At 46.3% G+C, this 22,512-nt stretch overlaps 1 protein-coding gene across 1 annotated transcript in view; it reads left to right on the top strand.

The window, feature by feature from the left end:
• The window catches only part of ISCA2 (iron-sulfur cluster assembly 2), a 125,485-nt gene that overhangs the window by 25,280 nt on the left and 77,693 nt on the right, over positions 1 to 22,512 (top strand). Inside the window, exon 2 of the mRNA XM_069637629.1 lies at positions 12,032 to 12,197. Within this exon, the coding sequence (XP_069493730.1) occupies positions 12,032 to 12,197 (166 nt within the window). The remainder of the gene's footprint in view (positions 1 to 12,031; positions 12,198 to 22,512) is intronic.

The following is a 22,512-nucleotide window of genomic DNA, read 5'->3' as shown; positions in this document are numbered from 1 at the left end:
TTTTTGGGCACCTGTGTGTGACCCACAGAGCAGGGTATGGGCTTGTGGCAGCTCCATGCTGAACTTGACTAGTGCTCTGAGGAGCCTCCATTTTGGGATACCTAGGCCCTTCCATTGGAATCAGTTGATTCCTGATAGGAGACAAGATGGCCTCTTGCTTTCTATCGCCTGTTACCTTGTTTTCCCGAACTACCGGGAAGCCCTGACTCTGTCCCTTCCCCTGACTGGCTGTTGGGTGGAAGTCCCATATATGGTATTGTGAGGAAGTCCAGGCCAGACTAGTTGGAGACTTCCCAATGACTGTATGTTGTGGGTACACCTGTGGGGTGGGACCTGGGGTGAATGGAGTGTGTGACGAATACGCATTTCATATTATGGGTTTATAGTATCTGAGTGAGTGACACAAAGACTAAGACAGCCCTGCCCGAAACTGATATGAATGCAGTGTGGAGTGCTGAATGGCTGGGCGCTAGTGTGAATCCACATTGTGTTGTGAGTGTCTGGATGGAGAAGAATGCGCTGAATGCGCTGTGAGCCTGATTGGCTGCCTGCCAGCCTGAATACCCTTCTGAATGATTGGTTGCCTGAGTGTGAATTAGCAGAATGAATGAGAGACCAAACAGTATAGCTGGGGACCTTTCACCGATGGAAATCGTTCAGAAGCTGAAGTCGAAACTTGATGTTTAACCTTGAAGCCGGCCGAGAAGATCTGCTGCTGCATTCCTTCACCAACTGAAAGCTGCTGTGTCTTCAAGAACTGATCCAAGAGAGTACCTGGCTAGTAGACCTCTTCCCGAGCTGCGGGGGACCATTGTGCCCCAGCTGATCTTTGCCAAAGCTCCCTGGAAGTCAGACCCTCGAAAGACTGCCAAGGACTCTGAAGTGAAGCACCCGAACATCCAAGTCCATCGTTGTTGACCAGGGTTCGCAGGTTTGCTATAACCGTTGGAAGCCTGTTGAGTCATGTTGCCCAGAAGCAGGGACAGCTTGACGACGTGCTGCTCAACGACTGGAGCTGCAACGCTCCATTGCCTAAGACATTTGATTCAACGACAGTGTTCACCTTTTCTACACGGAATCGCGACGACCCGTGGCTCCTGTCTTAAAGGGAGTTCACTCAAGAAGGGCCGGTCGACGACTGAACGAAGAACTCTACGAAATCAGGTACATTGGGGTTGTAGAATCTATAGAAAGAATCAAGACTATATTGAGCATATCTGGACTGGGCTTGTCAAATACGCTTTATTTACAGGTTGTCCGGCGGGGGGGGGGATCCTCACACAGAACTGTCTCTAGGTAGATGGGAGTCAGTATTCTGCCACTGCTTAATTTACCTTTCCTTCTTTCTGTGTCTAGTGTTGATCCATCTTGTAATCTGATTTGTATGTCATTTGAACTGTTAGCAGTTGATGCATTTCAAAGGAATTGATAGTTAAAGAGTGGTACAACGTAGACTTGTATATATTTTCCATTGTAGTATTGCCAGAGTAAAAAGTGTGTTATTGTGATTGTGTACATAGCTTGAACCTTATTTATATAAAGACTGTGTTTTCACTAACATAGTGTGTGGACATTCCTTTGTGGGTGCTTGGACTACACTGTACTTCAGAACCGGCCTGTATCACCTCCGGAAAGCTTAAGCCTTGATTGATCGTCCACGATACCAAATAGAGAATCTTGGCTGGGGTGCTCTGTGCATCGACTCTGCCGAATAGAGAGCAGGAGTACAGATACCAGACTCCCTCCAGTCTTTACACTGGTGGCAGCGGTGGGATGCTAATGGTTTTAAGAATCTGTGTGTAACCTTGCCACTAACAAAATATCTACACTTTGCTGAAGTGAGGTTTAGTTGTGTACTAGATAACTACATCCCAAGCAATGGAATCCTTTGCAAATGGTAAATTGACTAGGCTGAGCCTAGAGGCTCTCCAGAGTGCTTGAGAAGCCATGGAGTTGGACATTAAGTCTAAGGCTGAGATGATAGCTGCCCTGGTGGACTACCAGACTGATGTGAAGCTCTTGATGAAGAGGGTTAGGGGGTGCAACCATTGAGGCCCCTACCCCTGGGATTGTTACTGAATCTGTTTCTGGGAGTGCCACCATTCCTACTGCCTCTATTCTGAAATCCAGCACTGTTTCTTCAGGGGATACCTTGGAACTTGAATTATTGAGGATGAAATTGACCTTTGAATATAAAAAGTTGGAGACTGAAGATGAACTTAAGCACTTGCTGTGCTGAACTTGGCACAGCAAGTGATACTCACGAATAGGGATCTTGAACTCAAAGACAAGGACACTGAATGTCAGAGAATACCACTAGAGAAAGCTAGAGTGGAGACTTCAGCGAAACCTGACAGGGGTCACATTTGTGTGAAATCTCCCGTAGAGATTTCCCTAGTGTCCCTTGGGGCCTGGGACCAGTATGCAGAAGTACTGACTAGTGGCTACAATCCACAGAACACACGTAGGTTTTTGAGAAGTGTCCTCCTGAATGGTCAGCCTTCTACTGGTTTGAGAGACACTGGGGCCAGCATTGTTAGGAAAGATTTCCATTTGTGTGTAATTTTCCCTCCAGTTGTGAACCCCCCACTCCCTCAACTTTTTGCTTTGTTTAAACACCATAGTCTGACTTTTCCAGAAGAGCCCAGCCTTCTGCTGCACTACTCTGGGCTTTTCGCTCACTTTATTATGGGGAAACTGACATGCCCTTAAAGACAGTCCGTACCGGGAGGCTTTGTTTCCCTCAGTCCTTTCCAATGTTGCAACTTGTCTGAAACATGTAACCAGTGTACAATGTACCGTACATTACAGTGCACTTGGGTCTAATAGTAATTTCCAAAGGCCCTAGATACTCTTGATGGACTTTTTAGAAGATGTGCAGATGTGTCATGGATAGGGCTGGTGGCAGCTTATTTTTTCATATAGTTTTAACCCTTTCCTGCCAAGTAAACCACATTAATCGCGTTTGGCACGAACAGATGGCCTGGCTCCAAAATGGCCATGCCACAAGGTTCTTTGTCCTGTCTTTTGGCTATCTTGCCCCTTCACCTTCCCCAGGTAGAGCCGACCCGGGGCAGTCCTTATTTGGGCATGTATTCTCCCGCGAAATGCCAAGCTTTTGTGGGTTTCTGCATGCCATGTGTGCATGCATCCAGGATGTGGGCTGAGGTTTGTCCCCAATACACATCCTGGGTGCCAGAGAGTCTGGAGTGCTATGAATGCCTGGGACCACCGTGGTCCGTGATTGGTCCACGTATGGTATACCTGAATGTGAGCAGATCTCCCATTGGGCCCTCTTTGTTTTGGCGCGAAGGCAGATTCTGGATAAGAGAAGGGCCCACACAGCCATACCATGTCGATGTCTGGAGTTCTCACTGAATGTAGGATAGGATCCAAGTATCCTGCAACTAAGAAGCCGAGTCGAGGAACCGCTGGTGACCCAATGGAAGGTTTGGCGCCCTGAGCCTGCTGTCGTTCCGCTGGTCCCCTCTGCATCTGGTCGTCTTAGGTCTGCAAAGACGCTTCGACCCATTGGAATAGTGGGACCAACTATTCTCGGCACCTTCATCAAACCCTGCAAGTAAGCCTTCTCGGAAGTGTCCCTGGGCCAACCAGTGGGCTGAACAGTTTACGCAGGACCTTTGCCCTGATACCGCCACCGTGGAGACACTCGAAACTTGGTACGTCGCTAGTTCTGTGTTCACTGCACTTTCGCACCGAATTTCGTACACTTGGCGTTCCCAGGTCTGAAGTAAAGTGAGTGCGCCCGAACCGGAGTATACGCTGTTACTGTGTCTCCCAGCCGTGGTGATGAACTTTGCAGGTGCGCTGCTTTTGTGCCCCTCTTGCCCCTGAAGCCTGCTGCAGTGAAACTGGCCTGATCCATCCACCAGGAGCGGAGAAATTGCCAGTGTCCCGTTTGGGAATCATCGCTGTATCTTTGTCACTGAAAGCTGCAGAGCTGCCAACTTGCCACACTTGAACCTGCAACGGAAGTGGACACGACTGCCGAATTTTGGTCAGGAGTGCGCCCGGGGTCGGTGAGTAATTACAACCCTAACTGGTGGCCCCAAGCTCCTCCATCCATTTTTACGCACAAGTGGCTCCTGAGGGTCCCTCTCCTTTCCACTGCTAGGGCGAACGAGCTAACTATTCCCAACTCTTGGAATCGACTCTGCCCTCAAGTGGAGGCCCTCCTCGAATAGTGGGAACCTATTCTTCATCGCCTCACCGGCTTTCCTGAGCTGCTACGGACCGTTGAAGAGACCCCGTTTTGCCCATTTGCATTACCGCGTGCGCCAGCATTGCAAGTGCATTTGAGCATTAGGTTCCACTCTTCTTAGGGATTGGACTGCCTCTCAGTTAGGATTGTGTTGGATGCAGAAGGGACTAAAGACTATTTGCATTGCCTGTTCTCTCCCATTTTAGGTATGGACCCATTTTGTGCATTAACCCATTAGACCCCATTGGTCTTGTATATATGTATTTAGATAGGATTGTGTTTGCTTAAAAATATTACTGTGATTTGATTTGTGTGTTGCAACTCAAAGGCCTTGAAATAAACATATTTGTATTTTTAATATATATACACCTGACTGGGAGTGATTTGTATGTGTCCTTTACTCTGTGTGCTCATTGAGGTCTTTCAGTCACCCTCACCACTCCTGAGACTTAGCCGTGACCGCCGGCAAGCCACCTTCATTGGTCTGGCTTGTCCAGAAGGTTACCCTGTTCCAAGAGACTATGCTGGCCGTCTGAACCGCTGCCCACCAGGTCAGAGTTAAGAAATCCATCTTAACAGTGAGATACCGGATGAAGTGTGTATGCGAATGGGTGACATGTGTATTGGCTCTAGTAACCAGGATTGTTGTGAGACAGCTGTGATATTGGAAGGTGGTGAACCTGATGAGAGGGGGGTTATTACAATTACGGGTGAGGCAACCAAGGCAGTTGAAGATTGCCCACAACAGCCCAGTTGCCCACAGCTATCACGCACCCCTGCTCCAATACCTCTAAACATAGCAGTGGAGATTAACTTCTACTGCTGGATTTATAGGCTCGCAAAAAGAGAGAGTGATAACATTACCAGCTGATAAAGCTCCAAGGGAATCCGGAATGACACAGAAGCTGACGGGACATGGTTTATTTTCCAAAACCCAGAGGGTGCAGGGACTCGAAACCCCTCTCCGGAAAATGAGGAACGCATATATGTAAGAAGTTCTAAATCAAAGCTGGTTTGGAAAGCTCTAACTTTGGCCTTGGATGAGTGAACGACAAACTACCGATTCTTCTACTGTAAACCATCTGTGGACAGAGACTCGAACTTGACAGGTGCCCCTATTGATGGGAGTCTAAATGACCAATTGAAAGATCCTACTACGATGCTGGCAATGGTCCACCCCAGATGCAATGGTTCACACCAAGATGTTGTTTCTAGATGGTGTTCTTGCAGCTATATGAGACAACTTAGATACGTTCTGCACAGACCACTAATATACTCCGTAGCATCTTGGATCTGATTATCCAGGGGAAAAAAGGAAAGAAGAGCTCAGGGGCATCAAACTGCAACATCAGACGGAAGAGGCTATTGACTTGCAGGAGCCTATATAGCCCGAACCCCTTAAGGTGCACTCTGAGTCTCTTGATCCTGAGGCTGTAGTGCGAGGCTAGGAATCGGTGGGGTGACGGCTACCCTGATCGAATCAGGGGACGAGGGTGATTCGATCTTGGAGGGCCAGCTCATTTGCACTCCTATTGATGATAATGAAGTTCTGTGGGAAGAAGAGCGAGAGAACCCAGCCCCTCAATCACTGAACGAATATACCATATTTGCAAAGAAACAGGATTTAATCAAAGAAAGGAAAAAAAACAACTTAAACCAGTTAATCCAAGGCAGCAAAACAAAGAATCAAAAAGCGGTGCATAGACAACATTCAAACGGATCCCTCCATTTTAAGTTTGACACTGCCTGTCATTTCTACGACAATGGTTCCTCAAAAAGTGACCACTGCCTACTTGGCCCAAAAATAATTAAACAACGAGAAGGGCTCTTGAGATGGCAGGGTAACATAGATTTTCCAACAGAAATCTTTTGATGAACTGATGAACCTTTCAACCTATTCATGCTCTCCAGTGGGGCCAAATGAGATCCCCCAACCTGCTAACCCGAAGACGTTGGTGTCGAGAGCGGATGGTCTCACAATCTAGCGAGAGCAGTTACGGATCCAATAAAGGGGAGGAGTTAATCCTGACTTCGAAGGATACGTTTGATGAAAGAGAACATGTTTACTCGCCATCCCAAGAGTCGCCAGTCTATCTGGTGTTCGTGAAACAAGGAATTACCCAAGATCCAGCAGAAATAAACCCATCGTACACTGGTGGAGGGAGGGGACGGGGGGGGTGGGAGCAACAAGACAGTGCAGTTGCTGTCACAGTACACTAGAAAAAAGAGATTGGCCTCTGCAGCAACTCTGGCTTCCTGTTCTCTTGAAGACAAATGGGAACTTTTGAGGCCCATAAATAGGAATCCTATGGCTGAATCCCCTAAGCGGCAACCACAGAAGTGCTTTATAAGACAAACAAGCGTGGTGAACACTCAGAGAGTAGCTAGTCGCTCCTCGAGGGATCAACCAGATGACGATCAGAGCCATGAATCGAGTAAAGAATGCTCATGACCAGAGAAAGCATCTGTGTTGTCATAAAGGTTAACCCCTAAATTTGAATCTAGAACAAGCAGGCCTCGATCTCCCTCTTTTATGACCATGGAGGAAAGGCAAAAGGGCTTGAAGATTGCATCTATTAATAGAAGGGGTTTTAGAGAAGAGAACGAGTCCGCTAATAACCAGGGCGGATCGCAGCAGCAATCGGGGTCTCCCCGAAGCGCCCCAATCAAACTGCAATTGGAACAAACGTGCCAAGTAAATGACTGCTTAATACTAAACGGAGGAAAATGTGCTTGGATTGTTACATCATATAGACAAATTCAGTGCGATATCATCGAAGGACATACAAATCATCGAATTCCTAGTTGAAAAACGGCTGGATAGGGTCGTAATTAATCTACCATCAAGTTTGGTGTAGCAGATCGTATTGACAGAAGTTTGTCTTTGCTGCGATTGCGATTGGACTTAACGGAGCTACCGGGGGCAAGGACCAAGGTTGAACCTGGGCACAGGCCACAGAGCAAGCTGCAGAGATGTCGTAATAGCTCAGAAATTAATGATGACACTACTTCATCAAACACTGCACCAGATTGCATCTTCTCTGCTACCAGAAGAGTGGTGACCAATCGAAGATCTCCTTGGCCACAGGACACTCACAGTTGTGATTGGCTTGCGAAAGCTCTATTGGCTTGCGAAAGCTCTAACCGTGGCAACCGAAGACCATAACTACCACGGCTACTTAAACAAAAGTCTCTGGTTGTGGGATCCTGGAATTCTAGAGGCCATTCCCACTTGTTTGGCAGTTGGGACTTTAAATTTGAGTCATACAATGTTATCTGTCTGCAATAGACTTGGGTGACCAATCCGCCAATTTTGGATGGGTTTACAGTGTGCCTGAATTCTGCTACGAAGGGTCGGAAGGGACGAACAATGTCAGGGTTGCTGATTGCAGTTAAAACTGCAGGGGTCTTACTGTGTTGGAACGGTTTAACTTAACCCCATGTATTCAATTGTTGGTACTCGAAGTTGAAGGTGTGTGTTTGGGTGGGCACAGGTGGCTGCTGCTATTCAATTTGCACTGGAGTGCAAATGCAGAAGGTTTCAAATTTTTTCAACCATCAGTAATATAGTTGTGGGACAGAGCCTCCGGAAGGTGGTCTGACTCGACTACAATGGTTTGTGGTGATTTAAATATACATTGTTTCAAGGACATAAAGAACGTATTTACTGTAATTAAGGTGGCCTCCACCACCTTGGAAAAAAAAGAGGCCTAGCTTAGTGTAAAGAACTGAGTAGGTGGAACATTCATATATTGAATGGACACATAGCATGATATTCCAGCTCAGACCACCTGGAAAAGGGGTGATTTAAAAGAGCATTTTAGATTTTATTTTTGTCTCTGGTAACATCCAGTCTAGATGCTCAACTTACATGTAACGACTGGGAGTGTAAAGCTATAGAGTTTCACTGCACACAGGTTAATCCAACAAGCGGTATGAATAGACTCTATATGAATGAATCTAGAATAGAGGATTTTACTGCGAGATTTATAGATTCTGTGAACATTTATCCCCCCTGAACAAGCAAGAATGTCCCTGGATTATACTAGACACCTAGTAAAATTTGTGACAATTTAAATTGGGTTGCTGTAAAAAAAAAAATCACTCAATTACATGCATATGATCTTGAGGTAAAAAAGCTAAAGGAAAACTAAAAGCTGATTTAAGAACTTCAAAAGAAAACTGGGGGGAGGGGAGAACATCTGTCCCAAAGACTCCGACAAGATGCTGAGTAAGGTAGCACGCAAAGGGACTGGTGAAATGTGGGAGCTCATAAACTCAATGTGTGCACCTAGGACAGCATTGACTATCGGTGCTGTGTCTGCGAAATCATGGGCTGACCACTTCTCCAGTCTTTTTTTCTACTTGCAATGAAAGTATCACAGCAGCGAAAACGTCTTTTCATGGCAAGTGGTCATTTTCAATCGAGTTCGACGAGATCATGGAATTAATCAAAAAGGCCAGCAACTCTTGCGCTCTGGGCCCGGGCGGCATCACATGTGATGCTAAAGGAGCATCTGGTAGAATCGGCACAATTCTTATGCAAGTTGTTTAAGCACATAGGAAATATAGGAATGGTTCCAAAGTCTTGGAGAACTTCGGTGGTGGTCCCAATATTTAGAAAAGGAGACGGGTCCGAGATGAAAAATTGCCCTTTTAGATACCACAGGAAAGATCTATGCAGCAAGAGACTATTGAGAGCACTAATGGAGTGGGTCGATAAGTCTGGTAATTGGGACCCTTTTTGTCGGGCTTCATTAAGGGAATGGGCACATTGTTAAATGTGCTTATAATTAACATTCTGAAAATACATATAATTAGGAAGAAAACAAAATTACATTTGATTTTCGTATATCTGACCCAAGCCTTAGACACAGTTGATAGGCAGAAGCTGTGGGGGAAGCTGGAAGCCTAGAGGTGTCGGAGTGCATCCTAGAAGCAATAAAATGCCTATATACTGACATGTGTGTTCAGAGTCAGATTAGATCTTAGTGGATCTCTCTCAGATTCTATTGTGACCGACAAGGGCCTTAAACAAGGTTGCCCTCTTGCACCAGCACTTTTTAATTTATGTATATCATATAGGGGCAAAACCCTAGAAAAGGTCTGCAGCTTTCCACCAAAGATTAATGGCAACATTTTTGATAGGCTGTTATACGCGGATGATTTGGTCTTCACACCAAACCCCAGTGGGCCTGCAAAGATAGCTGAATGCTTTGCAGACCTATGTTATAGAAAACGGCCCATCAATTAACACGTCTAAAACCAGAGTGCTTACCCTACAACAACCAGGTGGGAAAGTAAATTGAAAGCAGCAATGACATCTAGGAAAGGACACTGTGGTGAAAACAAATTCTTATGTTTATCTGGGGATGCACCTAGGATCAGGGACACTCCTAGAGATAAAGCCCTGCGCTCTAAGGCAAGAAACATGGCACCATAGGGTAGGGTCATCTTGAAAAGATATGGAAGGTTTTCTTTGAATCCGATGATATCTCTCTACCGAACCGACTGAATAGGCATGGACTTTGTATCCTTTGGGTACATTCTGTTACTTTGAGAGCAGTGTCCAATCACGTTTGTGTCAGTATGTTACAAAGAGTTTTTGGCTGTCACCAAATCTCAACCTTGCACTAAATTCATTTTCAGTCAATATGGTACTAAGTGCCTTCAACCTTCCAATGACTAAAAACTTAAATGTTGACATTGTTCACCAACCTATTTTCTCTTGAGTGAGCACAATCGTTCTTTAAACATATCAGAGTGGGTCTCAGCGTGGCTTGGCGACCCTGCCAGAGGAAGTTCCTGTCGAGCCACTCCAGCGCCTCCAAAAGCTACTCTTCCGGTTCATCTGCAAGAAAGGGAAGGCCTGAATCCCAAAGTCCGTGATGACAGGGGCGGCCAAATGGGCCGGAATGGGAGTCCCAAACCTGCGTCTTTACTGTGTATCTGTACAACTCATCAACACGGCGGCATGGACACTCCACACTCAAACCCAAAATGGGCAATTATAGAGCAAGCCAAGTGCCCTCCACCACTAAGCTCCCTACTGCACGCCTCCGGATCAGCCCGCAGACACTGGACAACCATCCTCTCCTCACCAAAAACCTCTTGGAAGGTCTGGGAATAGGTCTCACGAAAGAAGGGGATCCCCAAAGGGCTGTGCCCGAATCTCAGTCCTGCAAAACTCGGACTTTTCCCCAGGCCTAGTAGTGACCAAATTCAAAAATTGGAAACGAGGAGGGCTGACACAGATCTCACAACTGTACGGTTGGGGGGGGGGGGCTTAACATTTGAGGAGTGCAAGGACAAATTTGCTCTGCTGGAAACGGACAGGTTTGCATATACACAGATTCACCACATGTAAAACAGGAAGCGGCTAGAACGTGGAGCCCCTTGGAACTAACGCTTCAGGAGGACTCCAGAAAGGGCCTGGTCTCCAGGCTATACAAACTGCTACAGGAGAACATACTGGTCGAACGCCACCGCTACATGACCCAATGGGAAAAGGATCTGGGCCACCCGATAGACGATGCCACGTGGCTAGATCTAGGGACAAGCCACGCGATGCTTAACGAATAAGGAATGCACACTCGAACTACTCTATCGATGGTATTACCCCTTAAAGCGCCTCCATCACTTTAAGAACTCGTTCGTTAAGCCCAGAATGCTGGAGACAATGTGGGGCGCGGGGTACATACCTCCACATGTGGTGGCAATGCCCAGTAGCCGGAAAATTGCTCCAGACCATTGAATCAATTGCACACCGCAAACTACCAATGGTCCCATAGGTGATCCTACTGGGAGCCCCATTAGCAGTTAGCTACCCAAAGAATGGCCGAACGGCAGACTGATAACCCAGCTCCTCCTAGCGGTGAAAATCGCCATAGCCCGGAAGTGGAAGTCTCATGAGGGCCCGCTACTGGTACTATGGTGGTTAAAAGTGTGGGATATCCTGGTGGCAGAGAAGGTCATGGCTGCGAGAGAGTAAGCCCTACATCGCTTCAGACTGCTGGTCCCCCGTGCTGGAATATGACTGAATTCTGGGCACTCGCCTTTAAACCAAAACTGGCAGAGCGGACCATCCACTCCTAGTGGAGGAGGGACCTGAGCTGCAGCTTGAATGAGGGATTGTTGAGGGGATTGGGCGGGGGGGGGGGATTCCATCGAAAATAAACAATGTATTTTAATAAGCTTCTGTAACCACTCTGTTGCAACAGTTTTAAATAAAGTTGTTAAAAAAAACATTGTGATTATTTTAGTGTGCCCGTTTGGGTGTACTACATAGCTGCCAATTATCACAGTTTTAAAAATCTACTGCCTTGTTTTTCAGCAATCGGTTTGTATTTAAACTTGTTTAAGCTGCTTTGTAAATCTTAAGAAAATTGTCTCGGTGGATGCCATGCTAATGTGTTCGGGCACATTTCCCCACATATGCATCCTAAAAATGGTGGCATCGGCACACATCTGCCCTCCTACTTTTCCTAGAACTTGTCTTGTAGAGAGATATGAACACATCATCATTGAATTTCTCCATTGCTAGATAAATTGTAAATTTGCTAACATGGGGCCTATCTGCCCTCTCAGCCCATGAGCCTCATGTACAGTTCGATATAAACTTACATTTTATTAGAAAAGTGACACTCCCAGGATGTCACAGATGAAACATGCAGAATAACAAATAGTGGGTATAGTTCTACTCCTTGTGGAACTCCACTGGTGTCCGAGTACAGAGGAAAATGAATTATGTTATTTTCTTCCTCTTTAACATTTTGTATGTCACTAACCAAAATTCATCTTGGTTTTCAGCGCTGCCTCCCTGGCTCTGAACAACCAGTTACTGCTCCCAGACAAATCCTCAACTTGGAAAAGACGTATACCCTTGGCAATGGTTCGATGGAATTCCGAGTCCCATGCAGAGCAGAAAGGAATGACCAAAGAAGCTAAAATCCTGCTCAGTGACAGCTGTGTGAAGGTGAAGGAGTGATCAGGGGTAGGGAAGTGGCCTAATGCAGAAACCATCAGGATTCAAATTCCTTTCAAACATATTAAGAGCACAGTTAATGTTAGTTTCTGATGGAAAGAGTATATAACCGTGATTGAAAACATTTGTCTTAAGCAATTGCATAATTCAAGGTGTTAGAATATTTTGTACAATAAATGTTGATTCAATTAAGGTCGTGTAGAAGGACAGTGAGGGACCCAAAGACCAACAGTAGGCGAGAAAGAAAAAACCACACGAGTGTTTGTGTGTGTGTGTACCCCTTGGCGGTATTTTAATTTTCATAGTAATGGGGGGGGGGTCTTTGACTAGAGGAGATGGCACATACAATTCTGTTCTCATCTCACTGAATATTTCTGCAATTTTTACTGTTGCAGATAAATAATTGCACAAGTATACTCTGACATGCACACGTACACCAACTAAGACATGTATTACTTTTCAGTAGAATGCTCTATACTAACTTAATGGAAACTAACTATTGGCATCCCAAGCGAAACTGAACTAAAAGGAAAATGTTTAATCTTGTGTTGACATCCGCATAATGTTTGTTGCCTTACCTGCGCAATATAGGAACCATGAGGAGCGAGATCATAGAAAGTCTTTTGAAGGCGAATCCCTAATTTAGGAATCTTTTTTTTTTTCCAATAACCAGCTATTACTTAATATAATGCAGGCTGTGTTCTTTAAAACTAAGAAGTAATTCAGTCTCTCCACTGCCTGTCTTTCTATTCCCCACAAGAGGCCTGCTGCATGTCTCTTAATTGGGTTGACTCTTGCAAGTTTCTGTGAATGTGAGGGAGGCCCACGCGCAAGTCCATGCTTTGACCGGGATGAATAACAGAACGATTCTGGTGTGCAAAGCCCAGTCTGGCTCTAAACCAGCCAGGTCTTCCTGAACGATATGAGCTGTTGACCCTGACCATGTTGCCTATAACCTGCCGTCTCCCTGTCCTACACTTTCAAGCAATTGTCTGTGCAAAACTTAGATGTTCCAGAAAAGCTGATGTAAAAGTGATGTACAATTGCACTTAGTTTGCCGGGAGATATGGAAGAGGACTCCATCCAGCGACAATATGTGCTCTATTAGATCTAGTGCTCTGACATCTGACCTTCTGTAGAAAGGAATCGGGAAGAATAACCTGGTCAGCTTACAAGATAAAGCCATACTATAAAGGACTTGTTGCAGGGTCATGACTGGAACAGGTGTAGCACTTTGTTGATGTCCCATAAGACTGAATAATAAGGTAATGAAGGCGCTACCATTTCTAATTCTAGAATTATCTTGCATACAAAGGGGTTTTCACTGTAGATTTCTCAAAATATGACATTTTATTGACTTGCTTGCCCTACTCTACAGAGGAATTCCCTACATAGTCTAAAGACTAAGGAAGCATTCTCTAGCATGGGTAAACTTGCCCTCACACTAAACAACAAACATACTAAGGAAATTATATAACAATGCAATATAATTAACAATATAAATGCAATGTCTGAATGGCCTTCTCTTGTCCTGGGTAAGATCCTTTGCACAGGATTCAAAGTTAACTCCAAAATGTTCATTAAAAGAGAGGTCCAGCTCTTGAAAGTTCAAAGTCAAACAAAAGTTCAGTCGTTCAAGTGAAAACACAATTATGCACACAAGACCTCTCTTTTGAAGTAGAATTTAAGGTTTAAAGTTGAATAAAGGATTGTATTCCCATGTAACGATAAAGGATGAGGTTCTAACATCGTTTGGGAATTAGAATTAGGCACACGCAACCTCCTTTTGAAGTAGTTTCCACTCTTTGTAATTTGTAACTCGTATATAGACCAGGTTTAGGGAGCGTTCCCTTTTGTTAATTAGGGACACGCAAGTATCTTTAGATACTTTAACAATGGTTTTCAAGCACTCTAGCTTCTCACGCGAGTATGGATCTCTTGCGATAGATGCGAGTGATACAGCTCTGTTGTTAATCAGACTTCAGGTATAACAAACAGCTTTCACTCGCATTGAGCAATACGCGAGTCACTTAGGAGCTGGCTACATTTACCGGCAAGGCTCACGCAGTATATTTGAATGCTGTGCTCCACTCACCGGCTTCAGACACAGGTTTTGCAGGTTGCACTGCTTTCCCGACTTCATCTGCCTCTTCTACTACTTCTGGCTCACTGGGGACCCACACTCTTCTCCAGCACAGGTCGATCCGCCTACTTGATTTGGGAGTTCCTATTTCTCACAAGACCCTCGGCTTGCCTTCTACTTCTGGACTTAGTCTCCTGCACGTTCACAGCTCTGCAATCACAGCAATCGGACTTGCGTGTGGAAAACTCAGCCCTCTGCACAACCTCTGCACTACAGGCTTCGGGAGAACAGGACTACTGCTAGATCCAGCCATCCAGCTCTCGTTCCAGCTCCTTCTACTCCTTCTTTCCTGTTGGGACCTTTTATACCTCACAGGTTGAACAATTGTCTTCAGGTGTGACTACTGCAATGGCTACTAGACTTAATTGCCGGACTGCTACATCTACGTGCCTCTTCAGCCCTCTTCTTCGTCTCAGTACCGCTAGGATTCTGGGACTTGTAGTTTCTTCCACTAAAGGTAGGTTTTTCAACTTCTACATTATTTGTAAAGGTATATGTAATTTCCTTAAGGTTTTTTTTAACAGAGGGACTATACGAATTAGCAATTACAGAGGAAGATGGTTTAATGAAAACAACATTTCCATAATCCTTTACCTTGTACCCTTGGGTTTGAGGAAGGTGTTTAGTCTGGGATACCAAAAATGATCATTTTATTCAGAATAATAGTCTGTTCTGATTTTATAACCTTGGGTTCACAACCTTGGATCTAATATGGGATTGAATACAGATATTAGATTTGTAATTCTCTGCATTGAAGTTAAATGGATTTTACAAAACCATGCTTCTCTGTGGCAACAGCAAATAAACATTCAGTCACCTGGACCACCATGGAGCTCACAATTGTTTTTGTGTCTTGGAGGTGGTAAGCGCAATACTAAAATTCCGGACTGTCAATCACCTACTAGCTAAAGCCTTTTTGCAGCGAGCACGTAGTCCAGTGCGTTACCTGCTGTTGATTCCTGGGAACATGTATTGCAGGGAATAAGTAATTTCTCTCGTGTTTATAGTAGAAGATACTCAAAATTAATTCTGGTCCAAGAAATAAAAAAATGTACAAAAGCTAGATATTTTTGTGAAAGTGAAGCCCCTGAATAAGAGTGTGTACAAACCTAGCAAATTGCCTGCTGGAGCATTCCCATGCATTGGTTGAGCGAACCACTAAAGGCTGCAATGGTCTCCCCCTGCTGCTTCCTTGAATGGTCCGGATTGGCCCAACTACATGTCTTTTAAGATGTATCTGAGGTTTGCTACAACGGTTACCCCAGGTCAATATGTTGTATTTCAGCATCTTTAAAATGTCAAGCAGGCAACACTCGAATATTATATACTTATGTTCCTGCAAATGCCATTTTTCCTGTGCAAGTCACTTTATTTGGTTTCAAATGTGTGGGTATTTGCTCCACGTTTGAGGGTCTTTGTCCTTGTTCTCATGATTGTCTTTTTATTTAAAAAATTGTTTAAGGGTTTGTTTATTGTCAAGCATTTCTCATATTCAACATACATGTGTGACATAATTTCCAACTTATCTATTCATATACTTTCCCATTCCCGCCCTATCCGCAACTAATCACAACCAATAACCGAAGACCACAGCCCACCATTCTTAGATTACAATGGACTGTTTCCACATAATTAGCCCCCTATATTCTTTTCTAGCATATACTACATTCAGAATAACCGCTGTTGTTGTGTATATAACATGTACAGGTAGTTCAAGTAGGCACTTCAGGCGACTGTCTGTACCAAGTGTTCCAAAATTTTACATCTTCTGCACCTGCTCGCCCGCCCCTTCTGATAGCTTCATACCAGACTGTTGTCTCCACTATTGACCATCTTTTCAAACCGTCCCACCATCTATTTATGCTCGGACCTGTTGTGACTTCCAGGTCATGGCAACCCCCCTCTTCGCCAGGACCCAAGCCACGTCTATTGTCGGCTTATGGCCTTTAAATAGGTAGCATATTGTGCAGTAGATGGGATGCAGAGTAACTCTTATACCAAATAAACCAACTCAGAAAGAAGGCAAAATTTGTTTAACTGTTTTGATATCAATTATCTAAAACAATGGACATCAACAGACGCCGCACAGCACATCTCGCTTAATCCTCCCGCATAACTCGAAGCATTTAATAAAAAACAATACTTTTGTAGCAAAAATCTGACATGCATGACGTCATACTACGTGGCAAACATGAAAAACCTATGCGGGGTTGTGGTTGACTTAAGGGGAACATCTAAGTATACTTTTTATATGGGAACGGGTTGTGATTGGGTCTCTACAATCAGGTGGACAAACTATGCCTACCTCTAGTGCAAGTCATCTTCAACACAATTGACACACAGCTCATCATTGGCTATCAAACTATAAGGCTCTTTGTTATATGACCTTCTACAATTGGTTGGCATGCTCGTGCCCTTCTGGAACATTCAACACACTAGCAGCACGTAAGCTAGCACCCCAGGTGTCCGTGGGTGGACTTGACCATGTCTCCCCACCCAGTTAGCCCAACATCCATCACCCATGTTTTCTGTCATGCAGACTGTCTTTGAACTTGGCCTTGCAAAGTATCCTTGCTCCTGAGAATATATGGGAGTGTGAGCATGCTCTTATCTCAAGTCTAGAGCTTCATGCCCAATTTCTATTTCCATCCCTAGCCCATGTGACAGGAGACCGCAATTCGGCTCCTTTTCTCGCATTTCATTGTATTAAACAAATAAAACTTGGCACTCGTGGTGTTCTTTGCACCTTAACAAGGGACGACTCGGCTTCTCACGTTCACTGTTCTGCAAGGATAGATAACAAATAGAGGGCGCTAGAGAGCCGTCCAAGATGGCAGCTCACTAGAGAGCTCCGCACCGATCCCGAGAAAATCCTGATTAAAATGGCTTCATACACCCCCGAATCCCCCTCCATCGGTCACGATATCGTGTCCCAAGACTCAAACGTCTGACGGATACCAATTTCAACGCCGTCCGCCAACATCCTGGTCAACGAAGCGGCGGCGGGGCGAGGCTGCAGCGGCGCTGTTCTACGGCAACGGGGCGCTCGATCCTTCAGCAACACCCTCACCCAAGCGACAACCCCCGGATTCAACCTAAGAGCAGGCTGCCGAGAAAAGAGAGCGGTGCCCGGGTCCCCTGGAGGTGGTGCCTGCAGCGGGCCGGAAATCCACGGTCCGAGAATAGCAGAGGCAGTTGAGAACCCGCCCGGCCTACCTGCATCATCGGGCCTCCGGACGGACAGGGCGCTGCCGCTCGCCTCCAACTTACGGGGCCCGCCAGACACAGCCGGAGGGGAGAGGGAATGAACCTGGACACACCACCGGCAGGAGAGACGCCGCCCCGGCCTCATCCACCCCAGGTCTCAGCCCCGGCCTGCAGACGATCCACAAGCCTTCGACTCCTCAAAATCCTAACGGCCCCATCCCCACTTCCAGCGAACGATCCGCCACCACCGAAGACCACAGTCAGACACCCCGCGAGACGAACAGGCGAGAGGCCCACGCAGCTACCCCATCCAGGCCTTGCTGGCCCGGTCGAGGAAGAACATTAAAGCTCACGGCGTGCTACGGACTCTCCAGCTCGCCAAAAACCCTGATTGTGGCCAAGAGAACTAGGAACACAGCGAAAAAAAATTCACCACTGGGGCCCGCACCGCACTGCGATAACTCCACGGCAGCGGTGGCCACGTGGAAGGCTCCTGCTGTTATTCTGAAACCCGACAGCGGGGCCCGACAACCACAGCTCCACATAAATTTCACTCAAGCCGCCCACTCAACCTTCAGCCAAAACCACACAAGTCCGGTAACACCCCCAAGGCCAGTCGAGTGAGCCCTCTACATCCAGCGGCGTAAATTCGAACAGCACGCGCTCCTCCGAATTGAGAGCCACGCCGCCGGCCCAGCAAAGTCAAGAATCCATACCAGCATGGGCAAAACGGACAAATCGCAAAGAAAATTAATGTTCGAAACCGGGGCCATAGCCAAAACTCCAAAGCAGACGAATCGAGAGATAGCGCCATTGCCAAGCATAGAACAGGAAACCGAGTCGACACCCCCCCAATCTCTCGACATACGAGAAATACTGCTCAAACTCAAACAGGCATAGGCAACCTCGATGCCAAAATTGACACCCTCTCATCCAAAATTGACAAAATACGCCACCACCTTCATAAACACAGCGAGAGGCTTGACACCGTTGAACAGTGGGTCTCCGATCTTGAAGATAACGCCACATCCATGACCTCCAAAGTGTCATCACTAGAGCGCCAAGTAAAAGAAATTGTCGCCAAAAACGAAGACTAAGAAGGCCGCAGCCGCCGCAACAACATTAGGCTGGTGGGGATCAGAGATCAACAAAATCCTGCAAAAATGGAAGACTTCGTGGAACAACTATGCAAAGAAATCTTCGGAGCAACCACCTTCTCGCCACTATTTGTGGTTGAAAGGGCCCAATTCCAGGAACGGCACCTCACCCTATTATCGCCAAACTGCTGAATTTCAGAGACCGCGATTTAATACTCGGGCTGGCCAGGGACAAAGGCGACATTCAATTTGATGGCGACAAAATCCAAATCTTCCCTGACTTCTCAACGGCGGTGCAAGCGTCCCGCAGAGCCTTCGGTGGAGTTAAACGTTGCCTCCGAGAGGAACAAATCCAATATTAAATGCTTTTTCCAACCAAATTACGCATCCTCCATGCGGAAAAAACACAATTCTTCACGTCACCAGAAGAAGCCAACATCTTTCTCGACAATATTGGATGTCGCCCATTACGCAAAATGCCTAGACCACGAAGGAGAGAGAGGAACAGGAGCGATCCGCCCTGAAAAGTGCTCCGCATTCAGCTCGACTTGGGGGATCGGAAAATGAGCAAAAGTCAGTTTTATATACACCTCGGGATAGGTGTTTCTTGGAGGGCACCAGCGCCCCTTGCACAGCACTGCTCACAAAGCTATCTAGGGAGGGGTCTTCGGGCGGGCTGGGGGTTGCCCGACAGGGAGGGGAAAAGGGGAGATGGGACTCAAGTTGGGGAAAGAGTTCCCAGAAGAAACAAGCCAGCAGTTTAAGACGTGCACCGACTGGGGCCAAAACCAGCCCCACCCAAACCCGACCGCGACCAATGTCTCCACCTCGAATACACGAATATCCTTTTCGAATCGACATGCACTCAAGAAAAGCCGCTTTAAGCACCCAAAATCACCAAACTGTAATAGAGCAGCAGAAACAACGCAGCAACTCGAAGCAAATTCAAACTAGCTACATGGAACATTAAAGGGGGCAACCAGCCTTCCAAAACCAGGAAGTTGTTACACTATCTCCGACGTCACAACGTCGATGTGGCCCTCATCCAAGAGACGCATTTACGACCTAACTCAGAAAATCACTGGGCAAAAACATGGGGATGCCACAGATACTTCGCCTCGTTTTCATCATACGCAAGAGGAGTTGCCATACTTATTAACAAAACAACAAACTTCCGGCTAATTCGGACCCAGAGAGACTCTGAAGGGAGAACACTGCTCGTCCACGGAACCATAGACTGGGAAGAAATAATCATGATTAACTCCTATGGCCCCAACATCGATGGCCCCAACAATTTCGACTGGGTCCAGATCCACATTGCATCAAACAGGGAAGCCACAATAATATGGGGTGGCGATCTAAACACCCCGCTCGATCCACGCACAGACAAAACGCACAAGACAACCGCCCCTCGCTCCAAGGCGAGTATGCAAATAACCGAAATATGCAAAGCGCACAATCTCATTGACATATGGAGAAGCAAACACTGTGACTCTCAAGAGTTCACTTTCTACTCCTGAGTACACAAATCCAGCTCGAGACTCGATTACATCTTCGTGTCGGCTCATAGTAGACTCCAATGGGGCGAATGCCAAATCCTACCCAGGTCCATCTCAGACCATTCAGCTGTCACCTTAGTGTGCACAACATCTTGCAGCGACTTCACAAGGCCCCAATGGAGATTCAAGCCCAGAGCCCTCCAAGATCAACTCTTTGCCGATGAATTACGTTCTGAACTGAACACATTCCTTGAGACAAACCAAGGCACAGTAGCTTCGCCGGGAACACTCTGGGAGACACTGAAATGTTTTATCAGAGGAGTGTGCCTAGCTGAAGAAAATGGAACCCTAAAGAGGTTAAGGGAAGAATTAAACACATGTGAAAATATCCTCAAAACGCTTGAACAAGCAGCAACAGTCACAAATACTCCCAGCTCGCTAGCTGCACTCAAGGCAGAATTGGAAACCTTCACATCACTAGCAGACAGAGAAGCCAAATTCCTAGCAAGCCACCACAAAATCCGCCAGTATGGCGAAGGGCAACGACCCGGTGCACTACTTGCAAGATTAATCACCGCAGAACGAAAACCCACGACTGTCGAGGCGGTGCTGGACACGTCGGGAGCCCTTGTGTACTCTGAAGACGATATATTGGAAACATTCCACAAATTTTACCAAAATCTATACGGCTCCAATTACTCCAGGGAGCCCACCGAAATAACAGAATACCTAAATACAACCAAACTATATTGGACGAGTGCCAAGCTACGTGAGCCGTTGAACGCACCCATCACTACGGCAGAGATCCAAGAAGTCATCAAAAAATTACCGAGCACCAAAGCCCCAGGGCCGGATGGCCTAACAGGTGAATTTTACAAATTCTTCGCAGATATTCTAGCCCCGCTCCTACTCCAGGTCTACGAAGAAGCCAAAGACCAACTACCACCAACCCTTTACACGGCGAATATAATTCTCCTACACAAGAGGTAAACCCAAGGAAGATTGCGCCTCCTACAGGCCCATATCGTTAATAAATTTGGATAACAAAATCTTTGCAAAAATCCTGACTAGAAGGTTGATGCCACTCATGCCCGCAATTGTTCTGGCGGACCAAGCAGGATTTGTTCCAGGTAGAAACACATCATTCGGCCTCAGAAGAATGTTTGGAGCAATGGAGGCCCTCGACCCAGAAAACCAAGCGGTGGCAGTGCTTTTCGACGCCGAGAAAGCTTTTGACTCTGTAGAATGGCCCTTTCTATTTGCAATATTAGAACGAATGGGCCTCGGCAAACGATTCATCCAAATGAAAGGCCTCCTCTACAAATACCCAACATCTAAAATTAAACTTGGAAACAAAAGCTCCTCCGAAATCCTCTTATGCAGAGGGACCAGACAGGGCTGCCCGCTGTCAGCATTGCTCTTCTCCCTGGTCATGGAACCCCTAGCATCTCACCTAAGGCTTTATCATTTGCACAGAGGTCTCGCCTTCGGCCCACACAAATTGGTGGTTTCACTTTACGCCAACGACATAGCACTCCTTCCTTCGCGACCCATATGACAACCTGAATCCGGTGATGCGAGCAGTCCTCAAATTCGGCAACTTCTCAGGACTAAAAATTAATAATGCAAAATCGATAATTTTCCCTCACAGAATCAGCCAAAGAATTCCACAACGACTTTGGCTTCCACTGGCAACACTCGAAGGTCCGGTACCTGGGGATCCTCATGTCCAGAACCAGCACTGACATCATGCAAGACAACTACGAGATGACACTCGACACTATCCAAACAAAAGTGAATAGATGGAAAACGCTTCCCCTCACACTTTGGGGCAGAGTGTCCCTAGCGAAAATGGTAATCCTCCCCAAACTACTCTCTCTTTACAAACATTCCTCTACTACTCACGCAACAATTCTTACGACGAATTAAGTCCATCCTTCTCGACCTCGTCTGGGCAGGCAAGGTTGCCCGAATAGCACACAGCACTATGATCCTGCCGATAACGCAAGGCGGACTGGCTTTACCCGATGTAGAAGGCTACTACTGGGCAGCGCAAGCCCAGTTCCTGAGCCATTGGTATACAACACACTTCATCCGGCCACATGTGCAAATCGAAAGAGCTCTGGCAACACCCTATCTACTTCACGCAGTCATACTTAACGAACCACCGACTCCTTCAACACCAATGAACACAATGGTCACGACGCACATGATTTGGAAAAAAATCGCCAAAAGAAATGGAATCCAAACCAGATATTCTCCCCTCCTGCCTGTGAGAAGCATTCCAGGGATACCTGTAACATCTGAAAAAGTGTTCCAGCTTTGGACCAAGAAACTGCAAATCCACTCATTGGGTGACC

This window comes from Ambystoma mexicanum, chromosome 14 (genome assembly GCF_040938575.1).
Source record: "Ambystoma mexicanum isolate Mex_15411 chromosome 14, UKY_AmexF1_1, whole genome shotgun sequence".
NCBI classification, from domain to species: Eukaryota; Metazoa; Chordata; class Amphibia; order Caudata; family Ambystomatidae; genus Ambystoma; species Ambystoma mexicanum.
The sequence above is the reverse complement of the archived record's forward strand: the minus strand, read 5'-3'. Positions and strand labels throughout refer to the sequence as shown.